At 46.9% G+C, this 27,966-nt stretch overlaps 1 protein-coding gene across 6 annotated transcripts in view; it reads right to left on the bottom strand.

The window, feature by feature from the left end:
* Positions 1–26,698, bottom strand: part of fgfr2 (fibroblast growth factor receptor 2) — a 38,124-nt gene extending 11,426 nt beyond the window's left edge. Inside the window, exons 1-10 of one of the 6 annotated variants that reach the window (XM_034608031.1) lie at positions 26,006–26,698; positions 23,688–23,944; positions 15,760–16,017; positions 15,341–15,415; positions 11,298–11,467; positions 8,974–9,097; positions 5,237–5,427; positions 4,765–4,903; positions 1,913–2,112; positions 1,098–1,237 (exon numbers count right to left, since the gene is read on the bottom strand). In XM_034608031.1, coding sequence (XP_034463922.1) covers positions 1,098–1,237; positions 1,913–2,112; positions 4,765–4,903; positions 5,237–5,427; positions 8,974–9,097; positions 11,298–11,467; positions 15,341–15,415; positions 15,760–16,017; positions 23,688–23,868 — 1,478 coding nt within the window. In that variant the 5' untranslated portion in view covers positions 23,869–23,944; positions 26,006–26,698. Of the gene's footprint in view, positions 1–1,097; positions 1,238–1,912; positions 2,113–3,864; positions 4,010–4,764; positions 4,904–5,236; positions 5,428–8,973; positions 9,098–11,297; positions 11,468–15,340; positions 15,416–15,759; positions 16,018–23,687; positions 23,945–25,052; positions 25,076–26,005 lie in introns of those variants that run through there. The other 5 variants (XM_034608033.1, XM_034608030.1, XM_034608028.1 and 2 more) reach the window with 5 other exon arrangements.
* Between the last annotated feature and the right edge of the window lie 1,268 nt (positions 26,699–27,966).

Raw genomic sequence — 27,966 nt, 5'->3', positions numbered from 1 at the left:
AAAACATCCCTTTTGGTTGGTTCATCAATTACAATCAAAATCTTTTCACCACGATGCCATTCTGCATGTGCGCAGAGAGTCAGGATGGATTTTTCTTTTCCACTGATGAGGGATGATAAAATTTATGATTCCAGCTCTTTTACAACCATTTTAACAAAAGACAGACATTCATGTTTATGCCTTGGGATTTTCCCCTTGTCTTTCAAAACCAGAGGCCTCGAGTAGGTATTAAACTCCTGTAACCTTCGCTGTTCCATTAAATCCAGCCTGAAGCTTATCACTGGCCACTGCAACTGTGACTAACCGAAACCTCAGCGGCGCTAAGTCCTCTGGTATGAAACTGAGCAAACACTCCTCGCCCAAACATGCAGATGAAAGCGGCGAGCTGCAAACCACTAATTAGCACAGCACCATTCCTCGTCATCAGAAGCATGCGTGTGTGTGTGTGTGTGAGAGTGTGATGTAGCAGAGGTTGTAATGGAGAGACAGGGGGCAGGAGGGGGCCGGGGGGCCAAGTTCAGGTCGTTTTACTACAGCAGCAGCCACCACAACCATTATTCACTGGGTAATCGTGATTGTCTGCTGTCTATCAGTGTTAATGACACTCTTTACCTACGACAATACTTATCTGATCATTTAGCAGCTGACATACAATCAAACAGATGCTCATCATGTTAATTTTGCCGTTATCCACTATTGAAATGCACCTTTAAGCCAAAGATAGCTGAAGACAAAGGCCAAGGGTGTAGCACTGAAAGTTGTCAAACTGTCTGCAGGCCTTGAATTTCAATTTGAGTGAGTTATTAGAAATACCTCTTTGATAATCACATAAAAGTGGAGGAGCAGATCAGCATTTTAAAGACTTCAAGCTGGAGCTGAATCAGGTTCACATAATGATGTATTATGCATTTCATAAAATGACTTGCGATCAGGACAAGGCCAGATTCACTATTTCTCGTGCTAGAAATCGACCACAAGTCAGTGAAACCAGCAGAAATCGTTGCATATTTTCATATTGTCTTTAACAGACAAAATTTGTTATATAGTTTCACTGTAAAATAAATTAAGAGTACATATAACCAATGAGCATCCCTCACCTGTCTCGGGAAAACTCCCAGCGTGGATCCTCTGGAAGGTCGTACTCAGGGATCGGGTCGTCGTGCGCCGAGCTCCGACGTGTCGTGATGCGTACCAGCGGCGTACTAGAGTTCATGGAAGAGCTCGAGTCTGCCGACACCTACAGGAAGAGAAGTATTGGCTGATCACCGGAGTCTGGGTTCATAGGTCAGCTAAAGCTCTAAGACATCACCAGAGGAGTTCGGAGTAAATGAGTGAATATTTGATTGACTGTGGTATTTCTTACTGGTTAATATGGAACATTAATGTGTAAAGTATATATCCTTAATTTTAATGGTTTAACATTAGTGTAGAGTCTGTCTCAGGGCCAGAGATTATTTCAGTTGGCATTTAGAAGCCTCGCCTCTGTCCCGAGGCTCATCTGGCCTCTCTCCAGCCTAAACTTACCTTGACACAGGAATCAAGTCTCGTCGCAGAATGAAATCCAACATTTCACCTTTTAGTTATTGAAGGAAAAGCATGGCTCACACACAGAGAAAAAAAGCTCTGGCTGCATTTTGAGGCAGCAGTGCTTACTTGCTTAAAAATGCCTGCATGCCTTCTAAATGAGGCTGAGGTGGATTGTTTAAAATATCGTAACAGCATACTGCACGCTAAAATATGAGTGATACATGTTTTTCCACCCATGCAGCTTTCATTATATTTTGCAGCATTACCCTCCTATATTCATGTATATTTGCAGTCTGTCATTGTATTTCTGCAGCAGGATCTGCAGTGCAGTGTGTTGTTCTCCTCTAGGGGTGTTAGATGCCTTTAGAACTCTTTATCTACTTTCTGTTACCTGGCGGCGCAGAGGTATCTGCTTGCTCAGTTTGTGCACTGCCGGTTGGCCACCAAAGTCCGGTTTCTTTGCCGTGTTCCTCATGCGGCACACCACCACGATGCCCACCATGCAAGCAATGAGGAAGACGCCCGCGCAGTATATAGCGATCTCCACGTAGTCTGGGGAGAAGGGTCCTGCTCTTTTCTCGAGGGCTGAGGGAAATAAAGATGGACGTCAGGAAAAGAAAGTCGGAGTTAATCACTCTTGCACACACGCACACATGACTGACACACAGGCACATTCTTCATTTGAACACACATGGGTATCAGACAGACAAACACAGAGACAGATGCTCTCGGAGATGACTCATGCGTTAATATGATCACGACTGGCGGGCGAACTCAACGAAATGATTTTGTAGCGTCCTCCACTCGCTCTATTCTTTGCCAACGAATACGTTTTGAACCTAACAGGCCTGTACAGGGATTAAGAGTCTAAACAGATTATAAATCTTCACTCAGGCCTGCATATGTCTGCACTCTGTGCTAACCTTCAAAACACGCGAGCATAAACACAGACCCACGGACAACAGAACAATATGCGTTCCACTTCAAAAACGCAAACAAGGGAGAGCGGTGTCCTTCGTGGATGTATATATGGCCTGAACTTCCTGTCGAGGAAATGAGTAGAGTTCGTGTGTGTGTGTGCATGTGTGTGTGTTTGCCATATAAATGGACTGTTCCATAATGCATAGCCCTCCAGACCACAAACAAGGCTCTTGTGCAGCACAGCCAGCCGAGCAGCCCGTCAGCCAGCTGGAGGTGAAGCTCCATATAGGAACCTTTCTCCTGTCTGCCTCGTATCTGCCGGTCCACAAACCGTAGCACACGCGCAGAAGCAACAGCCTTGATGGTGCCACTGGTGCGCATAGAGCAAATCAAGGCCAATAAATATCCCATATTACTCCCAAAGGAAATGGCTTGTCTGTGATCATTATGATGTCTTGTTTACAGACAAAACAAAACTATTATCTCATTACAATATAAAGCGAGCGCTGTCTGTTAAGCCCCGCAGACACTCATCTACTCTCATCGATCTCATTTAATGCCCACTCTACTTTTGGCCAGAACTCTCGCAGAAACGTTTGTTCTGTTTCGCCTGGAGTGAACTTGAGCAGACTCCCACACCGAGTTTGATGTATCTGATCCTTCGGTATGCATAATTACAGACCAGACATACAGTGACAGACAAAACTAGGATAAAACAAGTTGACAAATGGGAACACACACACACACACACACACACACACACACACACACACACACAAATGGACAAACATTTGCATGCACGAGATTCATCGTGCAGTGGCAGAGAGGTTTGGCCCTGATAATCGAGAAAGTCAAGCCAACTTGAAGCAAGTGTTGAGCTTTAGCTTTCGACCTTTATTTCAAGAGGAAATAAGGATCTTAAAAGTAGGCAATTATCAGAGCCAGGAAATAAGTGGAGAAACATTTTGAGGCGTAAGTGAAATGCATGTGTTTTTTTTACATGCAGAACTGAAGTGTGGCACTGAAAAGTTTTCCCCAAGGAGCAGGAGAAAGATGTAACAGAGGGAAAAGAGGAGGCGGGAGACAAACCCTCCCCTGCTTCGGGAGTCTGGAGACACTCGAGCTGCTCTGGGAGCTCCACTTCCGCCTGAGAGTTATAATAAGTCTTCTGCTAACTACCCCGTTATCTGCTCTGAGCTTTCAACAGCTCGCCAATCCCGATAATATCACGGAATATATGCTCCTTGCTCTTACGTTACATTGTTTTGGATCATGACTGTGATGGTTCATCTGATATTTGAGCAGCAGCGTGCCGGTGGGAGGGTTTGCCTTCCGTAGAGGTCAATGCAATTACATAATCAAACTGTTTTAGACAAGAAAATAAAAAGAGAAAGGAAAGTTTTCAAGTGTATATACCTGGAAGCACCGTCAACCAAGCAGTGTGATAGGAGATCCCAATAGAATTACCCGCCAAGCACGTATACTCCCCAGCATCTTCAAATGTTACATTGGGCAAGTAGAGAACTTCTATCTCCTTATCTGTGGTGTTAACACCTGCGGTCTGGGAGGGGAGAAGAGGAGGAAGAGCAGGAGGAGGAGGAAGAGAGGGTCAAAGATCAGGGAGGAAGAGTCACAGAGAAGGATGAGGGAGGACAGAGAAAGAGAAACAAAATGAGACCCACAGCACCAGGAGAGAAATAAGAGGAGCTGGATGACGTCCGTCGTGGAGTTCCCATCTAGAGCAAAGGATTATGGGATTTTCCATGGGTGGGTAGGAGGAGGCTTCATAAACAAAGACATGGATAGAGCCCAGTATGCCACCAAAACACAGGAAAATGGAGTCAATGCACCAAAAATAAAAAATAAAAAACCCAAAAGGTTCCCATCACCAACAGAACCTGCTAAGAGAGACCAGTCCACACACTGGAGTGGTCACATGCATAAACAAACACAGAGAGCATGGAGAGCACTGCACTGCAACACCATACACCATCTTGACACAGCTTGCTACACAGGTGGAGATGGATAAAACTTAAAGATAAGAAAGAAGGGAGAGGTGAGACCAAGCTGTGACAATTTCAGAGTGTAGGTATGCAGGTCGGAGCAGTGCTTCCATGGCTGCACCCGGTCTCTACAGTGGAGGGAGCAGCTGAAACACAAGAGGTCCAACATTAAGGGGGAAGAGAGGGTCTGTGAGCCCCAGGACCACCAAGAGACCACAGGCGGGATCACCACCACAGCACAGCAGGTCAGGGACGAGGCCCAGGAAACCACACCGGGAGGGAGGGTAGATGGGGCGGGGTCTCAGGGGGTTACCTGGGATGACAGTCAGCCAGCCTGACTGGTTGGCCTCGCCTATATAATTGGAGACTTTACAGATATACTCTCCGGCATCGTCCTCGGTCACGTTGGTGAGGGTGAGCACCTCCACGTCCGAGCTGTTAATGCCTGAACGCTGCAATCCACACATACACACGTCAAGACTTCAACATGGTAAATCTAAATAAATACGTAGAATAAATCAGACAGGCATGCAAACATTGTGACTACAGCTACTGGATATGGATATCTGCAGGAGAGAAGAGACAGCAGGAATCACCACCAAGAGCCAGGATGGAAAAGACCTATCAGCTAATAAGGAAGGAAATGTAATGATTAGTTCCTGATACAGTCTGAGCTTTGAAATTTATCCGAAACACCTGAAACCAAGAAAATAAAAACAAGAGGGAAGGATTTGATTCTAATCAAGAGGATTAAACTGAAAAAAAGAGGAAGAAAAGGAATGTACCTTTAGCACCCGGACGTAGGGGTGTCCATCTGGGCCATAGCGACTGCCGTTCTGAGTGATGTGTTTCAGCCACTGGATGTGAGGCTGGGCGTCGCTGTAGACCTTGCAGACAAAGCGGGCGTCCTCTCCCACGTTCACCGTGGTGTTGGCCGGGAGACCAGCCTGGAGAATGGGCCGATGAGGTGAGCGCTCTGTCGGTAGCGAGGAAAATGTTGGTGTTAACGTTCAAAGATGGAAAGTGTTTCGAAAACTGGGTATTACCTTCGAAAAACCAGGTAAATCTGACACCTTTAACAAAGTGCCAACCGTGAGAGAACTGCAGAACTGCATGTACTGTGAGTGTGAATGTTTCCCAGCAACCCTGACAGTTAAAATCGTGACTGCGCCTCGTTCTTATCTCTGAAGCATTTAAAGGCTTCACACGAGCGTTTTATCTCGGAAACAAAAATAACTGCAGGAGATGGAAGAGGACTCCTCCTGAAGCCGGGTGTGTATGTTGCACATGAGTGACTAAACTACATCATGCACCAGTGTTGGAAGTGAAACACCTTGGTAGCACCCCCACATCCATCCAGCTCTCTGCATTCTCTGACATGCAAACATTTGGCCCGCGAATCCAAACAGAGCGAGACCTGTTGAACAATGCTCCCTTTCAAAACACTGCAAGGCCTTCACAACCACACGGATGAGCCCACCAACCCCCACACGGACGGCAACCACCCGCTGCCACCCCACACGCACACACACATAATGACATCACTCAGCCTTGGGCAATGCAGTGACTTTCCAAAACAAAGCCTTAAGGCTTAAGGAAGGTGCAGTGAATTCATTTGTGCCGTGTGTGTGTGTGTGTGTGTGTGTGTGTGTGTGTGTGTGTGTGTGTGTGTGTGTGTGTGTGTGTGTGTGTGTGTGTAAGGTCGGGGGTGGGTCATGGGGGATGGTCAGAGGGGTGAAGCTGTGTGATAAAGGGATTCTGGGTTTAAGACTAAAAAGGGAGAAAGCATTAGGAGGGTGAGCTGAGGGAAGAAAGGGGGATCAACAGATGGAGAGTAGACAAACTAAGAGCAGAGATCCCGTCCGTGTCTCTGACCGCCTGCCTGTCTTCCTCCTCCTCCATCTTTCTCAAATCTGTCAGATCAGATGATTCCCACCCCACCTTCTCTCTCCCCATCTCCCTCCTCCTTCCTGCACATTCCTAGGACCAGCCTTGTTTATTGTCTCTCTCTCTCTTTCTTTCCCCCCTATTTTCTCTCCTCCTCCATCTTACACAGGCCTTCTCCCACTCCGGAACAGAAAAGTAAACCCACCTACAAAATACAGTCTGAGAAAACGTATATTTACTTAAAAAAGGGCAGAAAGTAGTTAACTTTTAATGTTGTGTGGAAACAAACTCAAGTTCGACAATTGTGCAGAGATAATTTCATTCTAACCATCATTATTTAAAAATTCAAGCTGGGCCGTTTAAAGCTCCATAGCTGACAATTCAGACCCAATGACAGAGAGAGGGTGTTTAGTGCAAGAAAATAGGCCACATCATGATTATAGAGAAACCCAACAATAAAAGTTGGTGGAGCTATTATTGCTTAAATCAAAAAAAGGAATTTAAGAAAGACAGTACGCGTGTGTGTGTTGGTGTCGAGCAAGTCTAGTTCTTTTACGGCCCATCGACCTCACACCAAGGAGCTGCACTTACATTGGGTAAAAACAGAAAGAGAAACAATAAAAGACGACTATAAATTGCTGTCTTCTCAGACTGCAGCGTGGAGCATGAAGGAATGGGGACATAAAAAGCCAACAGGTCCAAACTGAAAGAAAGAGCAGACGCTGAGCTGCTTGTTCATGGTTTGCTGTGACCAACATGTAGTGACCCGTTTCAAAACTGAGTCCGTTTATCAATTAAGTAATTAGTCTAGTAATTTGGCGGCAGCGGTAGTGGGATGGTGGCAGAAAGAAGCATGAGGAGACAGACCAGGGGCATTCCATGGCGTCCCATGCGAGACTGATGAACTCTGGGTAACCTGGCAGCTTGGCACACAGGGCCCTAAGGGTCGGGGAGGGGCAGAGGCACAGGAAGGGCGCTGCATGGCACAGGATGGCATGGGGCTACTGACAAAGTGCCGCAGGGTCGCCGTTCGCCACAGTTCTGACTCAAAGAGCCTCAATGTCTGTTTTGACGCGTCCTGTGTGTCTGCTAGACGATGTCCAACTGCGGCCTGTTGTCCAGAGGCCAGTTTGAACCAGAAAAGGCCAGATAACTCTTGCTTTTAATGGCTGATCCTGCAGGTCACTTGGGCAAAAGAAAGACTGATAAGAACAACCTTTTCTGTCTGTTTCCCAGCTTTCTTTTCTCTGTCTTCCCCCTCTCCTCCCTCTGGCCAACCCACTATAATGGAGGAAAATGAGGCAAGAGGTTGGAGGGTGCAGTGGCTGTGGAGCCAGACGAGGAGGGGGTTTACTGCTCTGCAATAAAACAGAACAAAAAACAGAAATATGCAGTCTGAAGGAGAGCTTTAGCCAACTCCAGAGGGGAGCAGAGCAGGGGGCCTGCGTTGGGGAGTGTGTGTGTGCGCGTGTGTGTTTGTGTGCATGTGCCTATATGCTCATTGAGCAAAAACCCTCAGGTATTCAATCTCCATCTGATAAAATGAAAATAATACTCTTTATTACCATGGAAGCACTAATCAAAACAGCAGTGTGTAATTACAGTAGGCCTGCTCCGGACAATGGAGACACTCTAAGAATGAATCTACATACAGACACAGGCCGCTGACACTTGGAGTGACCAGTGGTCCCCACATGTTCCGAATCAAACTGCTGCAGCCGCATGTCTGTCCCTGTTATCTCTGGATTATTGACCTGATTTCAGAAGTAGAGCTTTGTCAGATAAACTTTGATGTGTACCGATCGCTTCTATATTGGTTCGAGTGAGGCCAAAGGAGAACTGGTCTGCATTGAATTAAGGGCAAAGTTGCACCACACACACACGCACACGCACGCACACACACACACACACACACACACACACACACACACACACACACACACACACACACACACACACACACACCTATGCACATATTGATCTACTATCTTTATCCCACTCCCCTTGTTGTCCCTGTTGTCTATTGATTCTGCAAACCGAGCAGAAAAACACGCTTTGCTTTCTGCGCTCCAAAGGTCAGAGTGAGGGGTTGGTTGAGTTGGTTCTGAACTCGCTGCCATAGTGCCGAGGTCAGCACTGTCCTCAGAAAGAGACACTCAACAATAACCTGCTACCGGTTTAAGTCGCCGTCATACCTGAGCTGACCTTAAAGGGTTAGTTAAACCACTTATTCATTGTGTTTTTGAATAAATAAACAGTTTTAAGTTTATTTCTTTTAGATGGGTGGGGTTAAGCACAAAGGACCAAAACGTTTGTAAGACATAATACTGATGGAAATGTGAGGATTTAATAAAAAAAAACGTATTACTATATAAATGAATGAAAACTACATAAAAAACATTCACTCATGTTTAGCTTCCGTGCGCTTGGCAGCACTTCTTGGCCTGCACCTGCATCCAGCATGCACCTGGCCAATCGAACAGCACACACCCACACATACACACTCTTCTCACTGTGAGAACTCTTTCAGCTGGCCTCCCCTCCCCTCCCCGTTCCTCCACCTCCCTCCATCCCCCATCTCCTCCTTTATTGGCCTCACAGGTGTCACTCTGTGCTATGAGAATGTGGTACTGACCCACTACGTCCAAGGTGTAGGTGTGGTTGATGCCTCCGAACTCGTTCTCCACCAGACAGGTGTAGTTGCCCTTGTCCGACGGCACCACGCTCTCCATGATCAGGGTCCAGTGCTGGCTACGCACCTGGGTAGGAGAGGCATGGGATTCTTGTTAGGAGAAGCAAACACAGAATTTCACAGAAACAAGGACAAGCTAGTGACAAGAGCTGGGATTTGGCTGGAGGAGTGAAAGACGAGAGCTGATTCAGTGTGTTGGAAAACAATATTGAGTCTGATAACAGGGGGGTTAGGGTTAGGGTTAGAAGTTTGTTAGTTAACAGGATTAAAAATACTCAATTCCATAAAATCGGTTGTGGAGGGGTGGGACGTGACCTGAGGAAGAATCGTATAAATGTTGGTACAGATCCGCATTTTTGTCGATTTCCCATGGTCTAATTAATGGATCTTGATGGGAAAAAACAGCCGATATTTATGAGTGCGTGCAATTTGGTGCAGATTCAAATAAAAATCTGGATGTAGTGAAAATAACTGTGGTTTCATAAAGGGACTGTTGGCCTTTGATGGAGGTTTGTGCTCTACTGAGTATCACTCCGGTTTTTATTTCTACATATACAACTGCTTTGAGAGTTTCATAAAAAAAACTAGGAGCAAGTTTTTTTTAAAGATGCACACCCAGCACAGTCCTCCATACTTCCCTGTAACTGTCTAATTCTCAAATGAGTCACTGCTATCTTGTGTCGTAAACTCCACCTGTCCGGTCTGAGCTGTTTCAAATACACACTTATTCATAATGATTTGTAAAAATAGCTTCACCTGTGTGTGGAATCCACAGGTGTGAGCCAACAATAGCGTTTCCGAAGGGACACAGTAGCTGCTGCTTGTGCAGGCCTACATTTCTGACAATGGAGAGATTAGGCCACAGGGTTGGGCTCAGGTACGGCTTTTGTCCGGCACTTGTTGACAAAAAGAGAGAAACGAGCAGCCCACAGTGCATCTGACAGCCTGACTGTAACGTTTCCGTCACACCAGGAGCTGTTTTTTGTCTACGCTGCGACGAGCCGGCCGAAATCCAAACAGAACGACACTAGCAGCTACATCAACATGGTCCGCTCCTAAACTCCCCTGACAAGGGAGACGTGTTTCCTCATAAACCATAAGGCATTAGCCAGGAGCCTCCGACTCGTTCAGCACCACTGGATCTTTTCATAAATTAATTTCATTACTGTCTGTTTAATCTGTTATTCCACTCCGTCAGCAAAACTCCAGCATACACAGTAAAACGCTGCTTGTTTTCAGAGACAACCCGAGGAATTTTGGAGAAAAATAGCTTCGATCCAATCCAAATAGACCCTGTCACGGGGGAGAAATTCTTCAGATTCGGACTTGTCGTAGCTGATTTCAAGGAGGAAATAAAACATAACAAAAGTAGCTTCACTTTCCCATGACATACGGAATCAGGTATTTTCACCACACACAAATCAGCTCAGACCGTTTATTTTATCCCCTAATGGGACTTTGGTGAGAGATTTCAGAAGTCAAACAAAGCAGTTGGTTGGAAACACAGCGCTGTCCATAGGAAGTCATTTAAGTTGATGACTGAAATGGAATTAAAGTGTTGACCACGGAAATTATCTTTATTCTGGTCTTCTTTCCAGGAATCAGGGGGTGTTTGTTTGTAGTTTTATTTCTTACTCTGTGTGGTTTGCTTTATGTACATTGTGAAAACAGAGAGTCACAAGCTGCACAGCACATCAAGCACCTTCAGTTTAAACTTTAACCAGCTCAGCTATAGTGTTTGTAAATCACATTTCATAACAACAGAATCACATGCTGGAATCACACGGTCTCTGAGCAAAGCCAGTGGGACCTGTTCTCCCTGATTGAGTTACCTCAGCTATTCTCAACTCATTTCAACCCTGACGCTACCTACTTTCTCTATACGTTACTGTCCGAGGGCATTTAACCCTTAAGTCCCGGGCTTAGGTTTCTAATTGTTGGGGCTAAGGAACCATTTCGAGTTACAGTGAGAGGCTCTGCAAAGTATCCTGTTGAGAGGAGGCGCACGGATGAGCAATTCCAATTTCACACCAGAAACACTGCTCTCGTTTCCTCTGTCTACTCTCATCCCGTCTCTCCAGTGAAGGGTGGAAAAGGGGTGAAAGGACAGCCGGAGAATGATCGGAAGATCGGAGACCTGACGTCCCTTGTAAATACATTCACAAACTAGCCAGATGCATTGTGGGACAGAAAGCAGAACAAAGCGGGAGAAGGCAGCTGGGTTGACATTCGTAATAAAAAGAGTGATGTATGACTGTTTATCTTACCTTATACCCTCCCATGCGGTCCTCTTGGCGGAAAGGCCTGCTGTTTTTAAGCCAGCGCAGCTTGGGCCGGGGGTTGCCTCCTGCAGCACAGCGGAACTTGACTGTGTTGGCAGCTGGCACCGCATGCAGCTTCTTCTCCATCTTTGCTGATGAGGTCCAATAAGGAGCGCCTGCAACCAGAGAACAGTCGGTGTTCAGTCAGGGTCAGTTTCTCTAATCATGTCCTCAACAGTTTGGCTTTCGGGCCTTGAACTGGCAAAGGCAGCACTACGTGGAAGTGCGACTGCAGATGGGCCGAACCTGAACCTTTCCTATAGCTCTCCCAGTCCCAGAGGCACCCACCCCACCCCCCTACACCCCTGCACTAACTGACCCGCTGTCTGCAAAACACAACCCAGAGCTCACACAGTTAAATAAAAACATACTCTTTCCCCATAGGCTCAGCGGGGTGTTGAAGAAGGGGGGGGGGGGGGGGGGGGGGGACATCAGCTCTAAGGGGAGAATGTGCCTGGGCGTTGCCAAGAGGGTAACTAGACCATCACATCCAATTTCATCTCATTCCACTTAGCAACTTTTTTTCTCCCTCCACTTCCTCCAATTACCATAGCTCCCCTGTTTATCTGTCACTGGGCTAGATATAGACGGCCGGGCCACGGATGCTTATCACCCTCGGAAAATCATTACGTACCGTCAGGGGAGAAAATGAATGTCACGTTTAACACAGGACTCCGGAGTCATCGACGCAAACTTAAGTCCAGATTTATCAGTGCCACACTGTTACAATTTCCCTTACAGGAACCACCTTCCTTGTGTTTCGTCTGTTCCCTGGTTCCCTGTTTTTTTTTTTTTTCTCCCAGTTTCTGAATCTCAGTCAGCTGGATTTTCCTCTGAGCCCCCCCATCCGCCCGTTCTCCCTGCACCTGGGAGTGTGATTGCCTAAGCAGATGGGGCTCAGAGGGGAAGAGAAAGTCAAACAACAACCCAAACGGTCTTCCACACCATGACTTTCTCTCCGTATAGCCCGAGCACAAGCGACAGAAGGACCCACAGATAAGACCTCTACCGACTTTTGTAAGACCATCAAACATAAGTTAACGTCCCAGGAGTGTATTTGCTTCAAGTGCCCTCCCTCCTCCGACTCTCTTTCCTGCCTGTCCAATCTGCATACTATTAGACACCTCCCATCCTTCTCTCTGGCACACACAACCGGACGAGTCGCGCATTCTTGCATAGTAAATTCAGTAAACAGTGCCCTTCCTTCCTGAATGGATGCATACGGTAAGTGCTGAAACTATAATAAGCCATTCCCCCTTTCTTCTTCTTCCTTCTCACTCTCACTATCTGCGTTTCACTTCCTGCTTCTTCACCTCCCAGTCACCTCCATTCCTCTCCATTCTCTCTTCCTGTCATCACTCCATCCGTTCAGACAGAGACAGATTAGGTCCGAGACTGGCTCATCGGGAGCGTGTCTCTCCGTGATGACCCCTGACCCCAAACTGGCAGGCAGGTCGGAGGATGAGGTCGGGACATGAAAGGTGAGCGGCGCTGTTTCCCATGCTCTCCGTCCGGAGGGGCAGCACTTCAAACGAGACGACCCTCAGACCTCTCTCCTGATGAGGCCAAACTCTCACTTTCTCAACTGCTGAGGCCTCCAGGAACCCCCGCCACCCCCAAAGCCCCGTGCATCCGGATCCCCACTCACGGCTGTTTATCCTAAGCTGGCCTGGGGTGAGCTGAGGTTTTGTAACCCCCATGCTATGAGTCAAGATTTTCTCCCTCGCCAAGTTCCTCTGGAGAGCTAAATCCACCAGTGACCCAAAGTGGTTTTTCATTGTTGATTCTCTCCTGTTTACCATTCATCTATACAAGCTTTACTAGTCAGTTGTGTGCAATGGATTATTAGGACCAGAAATTGAAATGAATTTAGTACTGGTCCTCTTCAAATGAACAGAGTTCAGACGTACATGCCCACGGTTCCATTCACACTAAAATGAGGGCCCACCCCAAATTTCATTCCAGTTGATTGAATGGTTGTACCTGGTCACACCGACGTGTACAGTCAGAAAAGGCAAACATTTTGGGCTGCACACGGACGTACACATTGGGGTCCATGGGTACTCTACCAGACATGGGTGGATGGCGACATTTTTGTCACAAGGACCATAGCCGACCCCAGTTTACTGGCAGACATGGAAACTAGGAATTTGACTTTGAGGCCATGTCCCTGCAACATAAGCAAACAACCCTAAGCCCAACTCCAAACCCGGTATAATCATATTCTAAACTAAGTGGAGCTAAATCCTGATAGACAGTACGGAGGCTTTGTGACTCAGAAAGCAAAACTCCACATGGCTCTTCATCATGACATCGGCACTACCCTCTTCTCCTCCTGCCCACCCTCACCCATCCCAAGAACACAGCTTCCATAGCAGATCAATGGAAAGGCTCTTCCATGTCTCCTCCAATAACACCACCCGCTGCTGACGATGGACAAACACTCTGGACGCGCTCCCTTTTTTAAAAATGCTTGTGTTGTTGTCTCTTCTATACAAAGTCAAATCGAAATCCGCTGTTTGACAGTCGCCTGATGGCCGGCCCATTCAGAGTGCTCCAGGACAGAGAAGAAAAAAAAAGCCACAGATATAAAGCTACACCCGGCAGCCTCCGCTCTCATTCCCTCCCACGCCTAAATGCACGCTCCTCCCTCGCTCCAGTCCTCGGGCCCGAGGCCAAGGCTCCACGCCATGCTCCGAGAAGTGCTGGTGCTGATCCAACAAATCCCCCAGTCCCCTCCCTCTCCTCCTTCTGCCTTTTCCCCTCTCCTCTTCTTCCCCCTTTTCTTTTAATAATAATTTCAGTTTTGAATCTCCAAAAAACACACACAGCGAGAAAATGCAACTGTACTGCCAGAACAGCTTTCCCTTTGTTTTCAAACAGCTTATTACCACCAGAATGGCTGGATCTTTTCCCTCTCCCCCCGTTTTTTCCTCTTACCGAGTTCCTCCCTCTCTCCCCCATATTTAATGGATTTCAGGCAATTACAGTCAGCCCAAAAGTGGAGGAGGAGGAGGAGGAGGACTCACGGTGAGACAAAGTGCGTGTGGAGAATTTTAACAAGATGTGGAAGCCCTCATCTTTGCTTCAGCCCCCTTTTTCTGAGTGTATGTGTATGTGAATGCATGCATGTGTGCACGTGGCTACATAAACACGCGACTACCCCACATATCAACACACAGACACACTTTCTATTTCACGCACGCACTCATATACACAGGCCCATCAGGTGGGTAACTGCGTCCAGATGGGTGTCTTTCAAAATGGGTGAGCCCAGCTGACTGACTGGCTGGTTGTTTGGCTCCATGAGGCCTGACTACCTGAGAGACACGGGCTGCAGGAATGCCAGGAATCTCTGTATTCCCTGGAGCCGTGGAGACACACACACACACACACACACACACACACACACACACACACACACACACACACACACACACACACACACACACACACACATACTACACACTTACTAAGTCTCAGTATAGGCCTGGGCAGGAATGCTAAGGTATAGAATAGCAGAGATGTGGGTGCAGGGCAGAGCTGATATGAGTTTTGGTGTTGTTTACACCTGTCTCCTCCCGATTTTGCCAAAAAATGGAGACTGTCCGCTTTCTTTCCTGCTTTAATCATCCACATACAGTCTGAACTGTGTACTGGCACAGCTAAGTAGATTATTTCAGATAGGGATTAAGTCTTTGTAAGTGTTTAGTTATCGCAATCAGCATTCCAGACTTAAGTTCTGTTGACTGCTCATTCACTTTGTAGACCAGTTACTTCAAGCGTTATCTTTTACCTGTTTGTTTCCTACCTCTACCCCTACCTATTCTGATTGAACTTTGACAGATCAGACGTAAGACACCATCATGACATATAAAGGGTGGGCTCACAGGCTTGTTTACAATGTGTAGTTCATCTGAAGAGGGTCTAATGGTGTGGAAGGACAGCACTGCTCATGCATCACTCCGTTTTTTTCCTCCCGTACTCACTTATCTGCTCTCCGTCCGCCCCGGTGTCCTCCGATCGCTCTGTATCGTCCTCATCATCTCCCGACGAAATTGCATCTGTAGAGAGTAACCACGGTTACTGCCATCCCTCCGCAACCCGCATACACACACATGTGGTATTGCATGCTGAATTTTTCATGCTGTCACATGTGGGGAGATTTTTCTGAATCTGGTCGTATGCTACTGTAATTGCACATACACACACACACACACACACACACACACACACACACACACACACACACACACACACACACAGACTAGAACCTAGAGTCGCTCAGAAGTCAGTATGTCCATCCCTGATCACATCTGTGCCACGGCAACTACCAGGACACTGTTCTACGTCTCCACACTTCCTGTCCCAACCTGACCTGTCCTATCCTGCCTGATCCCTGACTCACCTGTGACATTCACTATGAAGCAGACCGTGTCTTTGCTAACGCTGGTGCAGGCGTACAGGCCCGAATCCTTGGGCGTGGCATCACGGATCTGCAGCACCTCCTGCTCTATCAGCGTGCGGTTGTTGGTGCCCAGCGAGCTGCCGTCTTTGGTCCAGGTGATGATCCCCGTCGATGGCAGAGGGCAGCTCAGCTTCAGCAACTCCCCTGGGTGCACTGAGCACACCGTGGGCTTAGAAATTTGGTATTTGTTCGATGCCTCTGCAGAGCGAATGGGAGGGGTGAAGGGAAAGGGGGGGGGGGGGGGGGGGGGGGGGGGGGGGGGGGGGGGGTAAGGGAAAGGTCGGATTGGAGGAGGAAGAGGGTGCACAAGAAGAAGAAAGAGAGGTGGGAGAGGAAGAAACAAGCAATAGTGTAAGAAACAAAAACACCATAATAACCCCCAATGGATGCAAATAAAATCAACTTATGCAAGAGGAGCAATACAGAAAAGAGGAGGCCCATTTCTTAAAACCATCACACCAACATGTCGTTACCACAAACTCCCAGTGAGTCATCTGAGATGGAGCTCTTAGAGAATACCATGGTTTGGTTATCAGGTGATTGGTGCAGTGTGATTGGTGTTTATAGATTCAGAGCATGCAGTAACGGCCAGAGCAGCATATGTTGAAAAAAACAAAACAAAACACTCAATGCTTTGCGAGCTGCGTTGACAGACAACCCCCCGCCCAAACAACCACCTCCCTCTTAGCGAAGATTCCAAGCAGCCGGTGTGTGTGTGGGTGAGTAGTAGCAGCGCAGACAGATTTCTTCAGACTAAAAAAAAGGTAATAAAACTCCAGCGCGTCTGCCCATCAGAAAGGAAAGCAGCCAGAAAGGTCCAGGACGGAAGCAGTTGTCAGGCAGGGGAAGGGATAAGGAGGGGGCTTGGGGGGGTGCGCTCTCTATTTTATTTTTTGAGGGGCTTTTTCTCTGGTTTTGACTCAGCGCCTAAGCTTTAGAAAACCTTGACCTGGCTGTAGCCTGACTGACTCTTCTGTTTTCCATCTCTCCCTTCTGCATTTTCTTTCATAACACGGCCATGAAGGATCTACAATCCCAGCGCCGGATTCGCCGGCCAAGGCACAGAGCGAGAAACTCCGCGAGACTCCAAAGTGCATAAAAACCTTCGCTTCTGGGAGGAAATCCAAGTCAGCCTGTGAGTGGGTGCGTGTGTGTGTACACCCTGTCCTCTGACTTGTACAGCGGTACAGGGAGAGCAAAATGAATGTCCAACATATATAAAAGTGAAGTGAGGGGCCAGAGCTGAAACTGCAAACTCTACATCAGGAAGGATTTTTTTTTACTTTAACCATTTAAAGTCGAGACTGTGACTAAATGTTGAGTAATAAGGGGGAAAACCTGCCTGACATACAAGCTGGCTACCGCCACATATATCAAACCTGATTCCAGAAAGCCTGAGGCACACACACACACACACACACACACACATTCATGGACATTGTGTACATTCACTCATCGCAAATGTACAAAATTCTGAAAAAGGTCAAAAAGTGTGTGTGTGTGTGTGTGTGTGTGTGTGTGTGTGTGTGTGTGTGTGTGTGTGTGTGTGTGTGTGTGTGTGTGTGTGTGTGTGTGTGTGTGTGTGTGTGTGTGTGTGTGTGTGTGTTTTATTTAGCAGGAGCTAAAGGAAAGGGCCAAAAAAAAGAGAGGGATTAAAAAGATTTGAGGGGGAAAATAGTAACAGTGGAAAAGCATAAGTGATGGAGGTGTACGTAGAGTTTTTGGCTGAAGGCTGATAGGTGTAATTAAAGAGGCGGTGGCACTCCCAGCCTTTCCTGTACCTCACTGCACCTTTTTAACAACATCCCACCTCCATTACAGTATGTGCTGCTGCCCTGAGTGCGTGTTTAATGTAAATAGTACACACACACTCGCCCCAACAGGAAGGGAAAGTCATTCCGCCACAAGCCAGCGGTCCAGGCATGTGTGTGAGCCTCTAAACAATCCCTCTGGGCACATAGACTCACAGGTACACTTCCTGTATTGTCATTTTCCCACTTTTCTTCAATCCACTAATAATTAACCCCTCCCTCACCACCGAGCACAGAGTGTGTGGTCTGATAAAAGGTGGAGCCCCCGCGCTGATTGATGGGAGCTGTCTCCGCTACCTTTTTTTACGACGTGCTTTTCCACACCGGAGGCCTCTGACATTATTACTGGCTCCGCCTTTTTTCCTTTATTGTTTGATTTAGACTCTTAGAAACCCGGAGATGTCGTAACCACCGGGACACAAAGCAGTGGAGAAGGTACAGTGTGTGCAGGGAAGCTCGCAGGTACCGACAACGTCAACACAGGGGGGGTGGGGGGTGTGGAATGTACATATACGCGCACACACAGGCAACAATATCTGTCAGCAAGTCGAAAAAGAAAGGAAGAGCACTGAGGTACTTCATAGAAAGAAGATACTCATACAAGGAGGGGTCTGAGGAAGAGGAGAGATGTAAGGAGGGAAAAGAAGTTCAAAGTGAAGGAAGGGAGAAGGAAAAACAGGAAGGGACTTCATCCAAATGGTGCATCTGATTAAAGAAAGCATGCACGTGTTAGTTCTGCCTACATCATTTTCTTATCTCCGCTGTGTCCATCTGTCCTCCTCCGTCAACTCCTCCTTCCCCCACTGCTGCTGCTCCCTCTTCTAGCTCTTTCACCTCCCCTTCCGCTCTGTCCCATTCCCACATATCCCACGACCCCCCCCCCCCCCCCCCCCCCCCCCCCCCCCGCACCCACCCTGTTGACCCCGCTGACCTCAGCCTGACCCTTCCCAAAACCTGTTGACACCTCCAGCATGCCCGATTGTTCATGGGAACCTGTGTCATGCAATCAGCACACACACACGGTGAATGCAGCAAGAACCTCAAGGAAAATTGCACACACTTAAGATACAGAGCTACACCTACACACACTCACACACACACACACTCTCACACACACACACACTCACACACACACACACACACACACACACACACACACACACACACTCACACACACACCTTGCTCTACTGAGTTTACAAGAGTCCAGGGATGCGCGCTGAGCTGAAGAGCTGAAACACTTCACTGCAGATTTTTCATCTTTACAAAGTTTCATCCCGCTCTGCACCACAGGAGGGAGCGGGTGCCTCTATCCTACACACACACACACACACACACACACACACACACACACACACACAGGCAGGCACACACTTTTGCTCAATTTCGATCAAACAGCTCTCTCCTCCGCCCTCCCTCCCTCGTCACTATCATTCTGCCTCTCTTCTCATGAAGCACATCTCCATTTCAAAACCCATCTCCCTCTTTTTTCTTCTGTGACAGCTATTACAGTTGTCTATCAGGTGTCATGGATTCGGGCTGTCCACTCCTCGCTGCCTCTCCGTCCTCGTTCACGCCGTCTCTCGGCTGGTGATAATTAGTCTCGCAGCCCGAGAGTCTGCAGCAAATTGGAGAAAGCAATTCTCATCCATGTCTCCTTGACATCCGTCTGTCCGTCTGTCTGTCTTTCAAATCAGACAGAGCCGAGCAGTGCGGTTGGCCATGTGGCGAGGGCATGTTTTATATAGCCCAAACTCCAATAGCCCTGGAGTTTGTCTTTTACATAAATGTATTTCTGCAGAGAGGCTCATTCAACTGCGAGTCTATTCTGCCATCTCCTCCTTATGGCATTCTGCACAATGGACTAAATGTAATGACGGCCATCTCAGAGGCACGCACTCGACACGCATGCAGACCAACAGGCGACACACACTGCCTGTTCACCTCATGTCTCTTATTCCTCCTTTTTACCGTCTCCTCTTTCCTCTCTATCCTCCTCACGCAGTCAAATCCCAGGACTTTTCTCCACTTTTTTTGTCCCTCCCTGTTTTCTGACATCCTTTCACATTTAAATTCCTCTTTAGCTTTTTTTTTTTTTATTCTGACAAAGGAGCAGCTCCATGCTGGCATCCATGGCAACAGCCCCTCCAGTCTGCCCACCCCCTTCACCCCCCATCCAGGCATTCCCTGACCCCCACCCGACCTCTTCAACCCACTGACTGCCGCTTAGCTCCCAAAACCTTTTTCAGGATGAAGCTCCAGCGACCCCTCAGAGATGTAATTTGCTCTGGCTTCTCGAGATTAATGTTCAGAACTGAATACAGAGTCAGTTTAATGTAAACAATAAGGCTGCAGCTATGGGTTGTTTTCAATATCGATTAGTCAGCCAATTTTTTCTGATTAAAAGTAAAGACTTACGGATTGTAGAAACAACCTCTTGGCTCGGGAGGACATCTGGCTCAATGCCAGGCACAAAAACCACATCCAAGGATGATGTAAGGCTGATGCAACAATCAAATCTGTGACCTTTCAGATCTATCATCCTGAGCAATAAAAGGAAAGCTAATAATAAAATATAAAGTAACTGCAGCAGTTTTTAGTAAACATGCATGCCAAAAAAATAGAAGCTTCACGGAAATCCCCATACAAATTAAAAAATTTCCGTTTACTTTTATTAGGAAATTGCATTATTATTTTTGCATCAGTGTTTCTGATTAATACATATTTTGTTTAAATCCGTGTTTTTCCTCCTTTTTGCCCACCGTCCTCCTGCACTCTGTCCCTGCTGCTGGCTCAGATTTCTCTCTGCCTCCCGCCGCACACCGGACAGTCCACAGAGACCTGAGGCACAAGCTGGCACAGGCAGCGGCTCTTCCCAGCCTCTTATCAGACAGGTGTGAGACTGAGCTGCGGTGTGAAGCACACACACACACACCCACACACTAACAAACTTGAACCTTCAAGATTAACACCAGCCAGCAACGGCTAATAAAAGTCATTGTGTGAAGGCCATATATTCAGCCCAACTGCCCCTGGCCCCACCACCGACCAACACACTGCATTTGTTTAGAGTTCAGTTCCATTGCCATCGCCACAGACACACACACACAGACAAACACACACACACACACACGCCATGTCATTATCAAGCAAGCTGACACTTTTACACTTTTACAGCTGTTCTCCTACTGTGTGGATTGTGTAGATATGACAGTAACAGAAAGGTACAGAGCCTGCAACTCTCTCTAACACTTTCTGTACATACAACAGTTTGCTGAACACTATGGTTTTAATTATTCAACTATACTAAAATAAACACTCTGGTGATTATGTATCTTAATAAAATAATGCATAGTCTACAGGTGGAGGGTAAATGTAGAAATGTCGAGATGCCAAGAGAGCAATTCGATTTCCAACTGTGCCAAGAAACTCTTCCAGAAATCAAACGCCTTTCGCTGGCAGGCATCCCTCTGCTTTCTTCTGTCTGTCGGAGCATGAGAGACTCGTCCCTGACACATAATGTAGCCTTTATTTACTTAACTATTTTTGAAGCCTTTGACTCTTTGCTGATCAGAGCTTTTTTTTTTTTTTTTTGAAGAACAGAGTTTGGCAGGGGAGTCGAGCAAAGTACAGCAGCCAAACCACGAGCTGACTTTTGTCAGCTGCACTCACATTCAGCCTGCGTTCCAGTGCGCCTGGTGCCACATTTATCACACATTATATGCAAAGAGGGGCCTAAACGGACTGCAGAGCACAGAATACCAATGTTAAAGACACACACACACACACACACAAACACACACACACACACACACACACACACACACACACACACACACACACACACACACACACACACACACACACACACACACACACACACACACACACACACACACACACACACACACACACACACACACATACCAGTGTGTGCTGCGATTGTTATTCAGCTCATAGTATTCTAATCACTGTGCAAATGGAGAGCGCCCGGACAAGGTAAACACTCCCATAGATACCGAAGTGGCTACAGCGACAACAATAGACCTGTTGTGGAGGCCTTAACCAGCGCGCCCGCTCTGCTTCTACTGTTACAGCAGCTGCAGGTAAACAAACTAGCAGGGGCCACCAGGGGTGCAGGCGTGGGCTCTATAGAGAAAACATTGATATGCAATCTGATGAATCTACACACACACACACACACACACACACACACACACACACACACACACACACTCAGGCAGCGGTGTGACCGAGGCTGCAGGGCAGAGAGCCTTGGAAATCCTAAACATCTCTGCAGGGGGGTGTTATTAGACAGAGAGGGCGGGTCCAGCCAGCCTGTCTCTCTAACATGTATGCCCTACAGGTGACACCAGAACAGCCAATCAGGAGTCGCGACAGCAGCACTGAACTGAGGCCTGCCGACACTGATTCAATCACACAGAGCTGCAGTTCAAAAAAATATCTATGTTTGCCCTGTGCAGCGGGAAAACTGATTCACTGAGTCAGGGTCAGACAAGCAGACCAGGATCACTGTGCCCTGTTGATCCGTCATCATGTGAACCTCGGGTCTAGCCACTTAATCTGCAGTCACATGACTTCACCGCTGCCCGGCGCTCTGTAATCTCTCCATCTAAAGGAGAAGTCAAATTTGCACAAATCCTCTTAGAACTTTCCTGGAGGATTGTATAACTCTGGAAAACTCTCCCCCTCTTTTTCTCTCTCTTTCTTTCACGCTCTCTCTTTCTGTCCTCGCTGTGGCCGCCGGGGCCACATGGGGCTCCGAACACATCAGCTCGGAGCCAAACAGTCTGAGACAGAACAACAAAAACTACGAGCGGAGGAAAAGAGTTCAGACGGCCTCTCATCAACGAAGGTAACAACGATACCTGACCTGCAGGGCAAAGGGCAAGACAAGGTACAGAATGTGTGTGTGTGTGTGTGTGTGTGTGTGTGTGTGTGTGTGTGTGTGTGTGTGTGTGTGTGTGTGTGTGTGTGTGTGTGTGTGTGTGTGTGTGTGTGTAGAGACAGAAGGCGAAGGGGGAGGTGGCTCAACAAGTGATGCTCAGTTGTTGCGCTAACTTACAATTAGTATGCTGATTAAAGCCCGGGAACAAAAGGCTTTGGAATGCGAGTTAACATCCATCACAAAAACTCTAATTAGCTCGTCTCTGACCAGACTCCAGGACCGGAGACAGAAAATGGAGAAGCCTCAAAAGAAAAGAAAAACTAAAAGACGGCCTCTCAATAAAAAAGGTTTCTCAAAAGTTTTTCCAATAAAAAAATAGGGCTTTAAGATATTTTTCATTAACAAACTTTGGGAGAAAATGCAGTGCAGTTTGACGTGACTCAAAGAAACGAAGCAAAACTCAGTATCCTAATTTCTCCCTTTCTCCCTTTCACTCTCTGTCCGTGCGTCCTTCCAGGCAAGCAGGGCATTAAAGAGATGCCAGCATAAACACTGTCCCACCCTCCTTCACAGCTCTGCCTTGTCCTCCCTCACAGGCTCACAAACCTGCCTCTAACACTCCAGAAGAAACTGTCACAGACATTAGAAAGAAAAATAAAACAAGCGCGAGTGTCAATCACACGCCTGAGGAAAACAGGAGGGCGGCAGCCATGCCGTGGTTAGTTGTTTTCCTTGGATTTATTTATTTGAATCACCCCCCAAAATCTAATATATACCAAAATAGAGAGAAATTGATTTTCTCTACCAAAAAACTTCAGATACTAACTTGTGGGTGTATAAGCAATAGAGTAAAATGTGTTTTGGGGGTTATTTTGTAACTAATCCGTCCTCAGACGCATGAAATTGTCGAAATCTTAACAATCCTCATTTAACTGGCGGCCCGTTGTGGATTTTTATCCTCGGACTTTAAGTTAGTTAAGCACAACGATTCTAAAGAAAAGACACCAAACCTCTAAAGTCAGGTTTAAAGGGGTGGGGGGGGGGACAAACTTGACAGACTTACACCTGCCCTCTAAAAACAAACCCAACAAATGGTTGCCCTCCCTCCCCTCCCCTCCCTTCCCTTCCCCCTGCTGCTGCTGCTGCTTACCTTCAGGTTCCAGAGTGGCCTCCTCCTCCTTGGTAGCGGTGAGTGGCGGTCGGGCCACGCTGACCGTCAGCAGAGACAGCAGGACAGCGGCCAGCAGCCAGGCCCACGAGGCCATCACGTTAGTGGGGGCCAGCGCTCCCCATACTACCCTTCTCCACCTCCCCCTGGACACTGATCCCATCTGAGGGGGTCCGCCCAACCATCAACTGCAGCCGGGCTCGGCCTGTCACTCACTGGAATTCACCCAATCACCTGGGCTGAGAGGGCGAAAGACGGAGAGAGGGAAGAGGAGGAGAGGGATGATAGAGGACAGGGATGTGACAGAGGAGAGAAATTGTAAATACATCAGTCTGACATAATGAATTTACTTTCAAATACATTTTCAAAACACCTCCTTTCCTCTTGCTTATGCTCTTTTTTTGACAAAGTGAGACAGAACAAAAAGGAATCAAAAGAAAGCAACAGAGACAGTGTTCCAAAATGCTGTCAAACAAGCCATGCCACAGACATACCGAAGCTGTGAGGCACCGGCGGTGAACACACAACCACCCTGCATCCACCTTTACCTCCGGTCTACAATCATATGCATTGAGATGCGTTTGAGAGATGCCAGTTAGGAGACACAGGAGCTTTGTATGGCTTTTTATTCGCAGTCTAACCGGTGTCGGAGTCCCACGATGCATTAAGATCAGACTCATGCCAACTTTATTAAAACTATCTCCTGCATCATTTGAACACCCTGCTTCTATTCTTTATACTAAGATTTAATAATAAACAATATTCTTGACTGATGAGTCATAGTATCTGGGTGAAATACCGATTTGGTTCATGCGCCAAACCTGTTGCGCGCACTGCTGCAGCCGTGTTAACTGCATCTAAGGCTCTCGTTGCATTTTCGTGATTTCCAAAAAGGCTTCAGTTGCACGTTTGCAATAATGGGACACACACGCACGCACACCGATCTCCTTTGCCAGACATCTGCGGATCAACCGTGCATCCAGTGTCCCTGGAGGTTTGGAGAAGTCACGCTCTCCTGCGCCCCAGCTGGACGTATCGATCGGTTTCACCCGCGGAAACACATGTATTTTGACTTTTAGTGCGTGAACCTGAAAACGTGAACATCCTGGTTTCCCTCGACCATTAAACCCCAGGGGGACGCGCGCATGACGTGGAGGTGAATCCAGGAATTTATAACCCTCAGACACCACAACTTTTTTACGCCCAGTGTTGACTTTCCAATTGATTGAGCTAATTCTGCATCAGCTCAGACACACGAATCATTGATGGATTATTATAAACCAGTCAGTGTCTGATTCAGCCTTAACGCTTATAAACCCCATGCAGGAGGAAAGAGAACAGAATTACCCAGAAACCTCTGCACGGTTTACATCAATTGCAAGTGTGAGGCGACGGCAGCAGGACCAAATCACATCAAAAATAGGGTTATTCTACAGGTAGTCGGTCAAATATAATGGAAGCAAAACATGTCCTGATAAAAATATAAAAACTACAAATTTAAAATGATGTCTTTAAAATGTGACCTGATGTTCTCCTCGTTGCAAAACTTCCCCAATGTTGCTGACATTAGGACACACGAGGGACTTCGCTCCATACATGACCACCGCCTTCACTTCAACCCGGGGGCTTTGAATGAAACCTCCTTTGGCACCGACTGAATTCCCATTGAGATTCAAATCAGTTGGCTTCTCCCACAATGGGGGCTCATTTGGAGCCGCTCAGTGATTTAGGGCTCCGGCACCAAGCAGTGAAAAAACAACTGCGGTCACGGGATAATTGGCACCATAAATGCAATGTAAGAAAATTAAGCAAAGTAATAAATAACCAGGACACTTGTTAATGGGTCCTAAAGTGATGGCGCAAGGTGCTGGTGGAGAAGCCCCCGCCTTTCAAAATAAACATGGAGGTTTTATTGAATTAACTTGATCACATTTATCAAAAGGATGATTCCAAAAACAACAGGGGGTTAAAAATTACGCACAATGCGTTATTATTTGTTTGATGCAAATTCAAGAAAATATTTAATGATTAACTTTGCATCGACTTGTGAAAAGTCTCCAAACTGAGTCATTGCTTTGACAATTGTGTAAATTCAGCTGTGAGTAGTAAATAGTTCTCGAGCGCACGGAAAAACGTAGCACAAACCCCCAAAAGCGCAAAGCCGTGTCTACTATCACGTCGCCTATTTGTCATGACAGCCGGAATCCTGACAGATGTGATAGTGGAGAAGCTGTCGACTTTTTTCCCAGCTGAGCTTTATCGTAAACAAGAAAGGGAAGGGGAAAAAACAGGCTTCTTACCAGGGAGGACTAAAATCGTGGAGATCTCTGTTTTGGCATGCACAGATAAGGGAGGCGAGAGCATGAGTCGAATCTTGAAGGAGGAATGTCTCCAACTCCACAATGCACCAAAAAAAAAAAAAAAATCTGCGAGGCGCTGCCTTCTTCTCAGCTTTCTATTCCACAATCAGCCGGCATCGAGTCAGATCGGAGGGTATAATCCACACCGGAGGAGCAGTGTAGTCCGGTGCCATGCAGTGAAATCCCACTTATCCTTCGAAAACAGCTCGGAGAACCATAACTGCTGCTGTCCCCCCCTTCAACTAACTTTCCTCCCCCGTCACCAAGTTTCCTCCAGTGCGCAAAACATGCCCCAGTGTTCCAGCGGCGCACTTGTCAAGTTAAAAACAGAAAGTTTGCAGCTACAGAGGAGCTGGCGCGCGGGTGAGAATAGTTTGTCCGATGCAAGATGACATAAAATCCATCAGTGTGCGTCCCCCCGCTGGAGAGAGCGTCTTTCGCGTCTGCGTCTCCTGTTCCGCCGACAGTTCCTCGCTCCGCTTCTCAGACGCTTTGTCAGGTTTACTAGGTTTGTTCTCCTCCTTACGTCTCCACACACTTCCCTCCTCCTCCTTCACTCCAGTGGGTGTCATCCCACCCCCCCCCAAGCACCCCCAGTGTAATTCGAGCCGCTTCCTGCAAACTGCAGCGCTGTTCCCTGTCCGTCCTGCGCCGCGCCGCGCTGCGCTCAGTCGCTCACAACTTGGTCCAACGTGAGCGAGGGCCCCATCGGTAAGGTCCCAGCGCGTCAGACCGCGGGAACAACGCCCCCCAGTGGCCGAGGCGTGACACGTGCGGGAGGGGGCGCACTGATTACGCACACACAGGGACGCGCAGAGAGCATCATCCACAATGTTCAGCTCATCCTCTGCAGTGCGGTCCATATTCAGACCGTAGCTCTGCAGTTAAATAAAAGAGAGGAACATTTATAAATGTCAAATAATATCGCAATCAAGATCATTTTAAACTGTTTCTAAAACGGACAAAATAGGTGTAAGTATCAGCAGCAAAGGGAACATCAATATTTGTTGCATCTTATCTGTGGTTTCTGTCAACCTGTCACAACCTGTCACTGTCTTCATCTCAAATCTTTTCCTCAGTCCTTTTAATTTAGATCATATCTCTGAAGTAAAATAAGGTGATTTATCTGATTAAGTTTCAGACGGTGAAAATGCTTTAGTATGAGCACAGAAAACACATACTCAGCTTAGCTAAATCTATTTCAAAGCAAACTACTCAATATAATATATTGAGGGGCTCCAGTAATGATAAAACAATGTCATAATAAACAGAAAATATAACAGAGTCAAAATATTTCATTACAAGTAGCAATATACATCTTTATTTACTGCAGCTACTCATAGTTAGTTTTATACCTGAGTAAATACTCTATTACTTCCCACCAGTCTGTCAGCTTGTAGCACCGTACAGCAGGTCAGGCTTGTGTCTTGCTCAAGGACACTTTGGGAAGTCCATATTCTCAGGTATGTTATCATCTGTCATCCACTTTAATAGACAGTGAGTGTGGTCTACCCAATTTGTCATATTCTAAAATCAACACATGAGCAACATACAGTCATAACCTGATTTATTGGCATGGTTTATTGCACAAATTAAATAAAATGCCCTCACATATGTACTTCATGTGTACTTGGCTCCACCCCGATTGCAACTCTTAGATAAGTGGCATAGATTATGGATGGAGGGATTTTACAAGAACATACATTATATATGTATTTTATATAGCCTACATAAAGGCTACTTTATATTTCTACTTCACTACTATACTATATCAGAAAGAAATATTACACATTTTACTCCACTACATTTCTATAAGACCTGCAGTTTAGTGGTTAATTAGCAGATCAATTATTTATATGTTATGTTATATTATGTTTTATTAAGCATAATACACACATTAC

The sequence above is a fragment of the Hippoglossus hippoglossus genome, chromosome 15 (assembly GCF_009819705.1).
Source record: "Hippoglossus hippoglossus isolate fHipHip1 chromosome 15, fHipHip1.pri, whole genome shotgun sequence".
Classification (NCBI taxonomy): domain Eukaryota; kingdom Metazoa; phylum Chordata; class Actinopteri; order Pleuronectiformes; family Pleuronectidae; genus Hippoglossus; species Hippoglossus hippoglossus.
The sequence above is the reverse complement of the archived record's forward strand: the minus strand, read 5'-3'. Positions and strand labels throughout refer to the sequence as shown.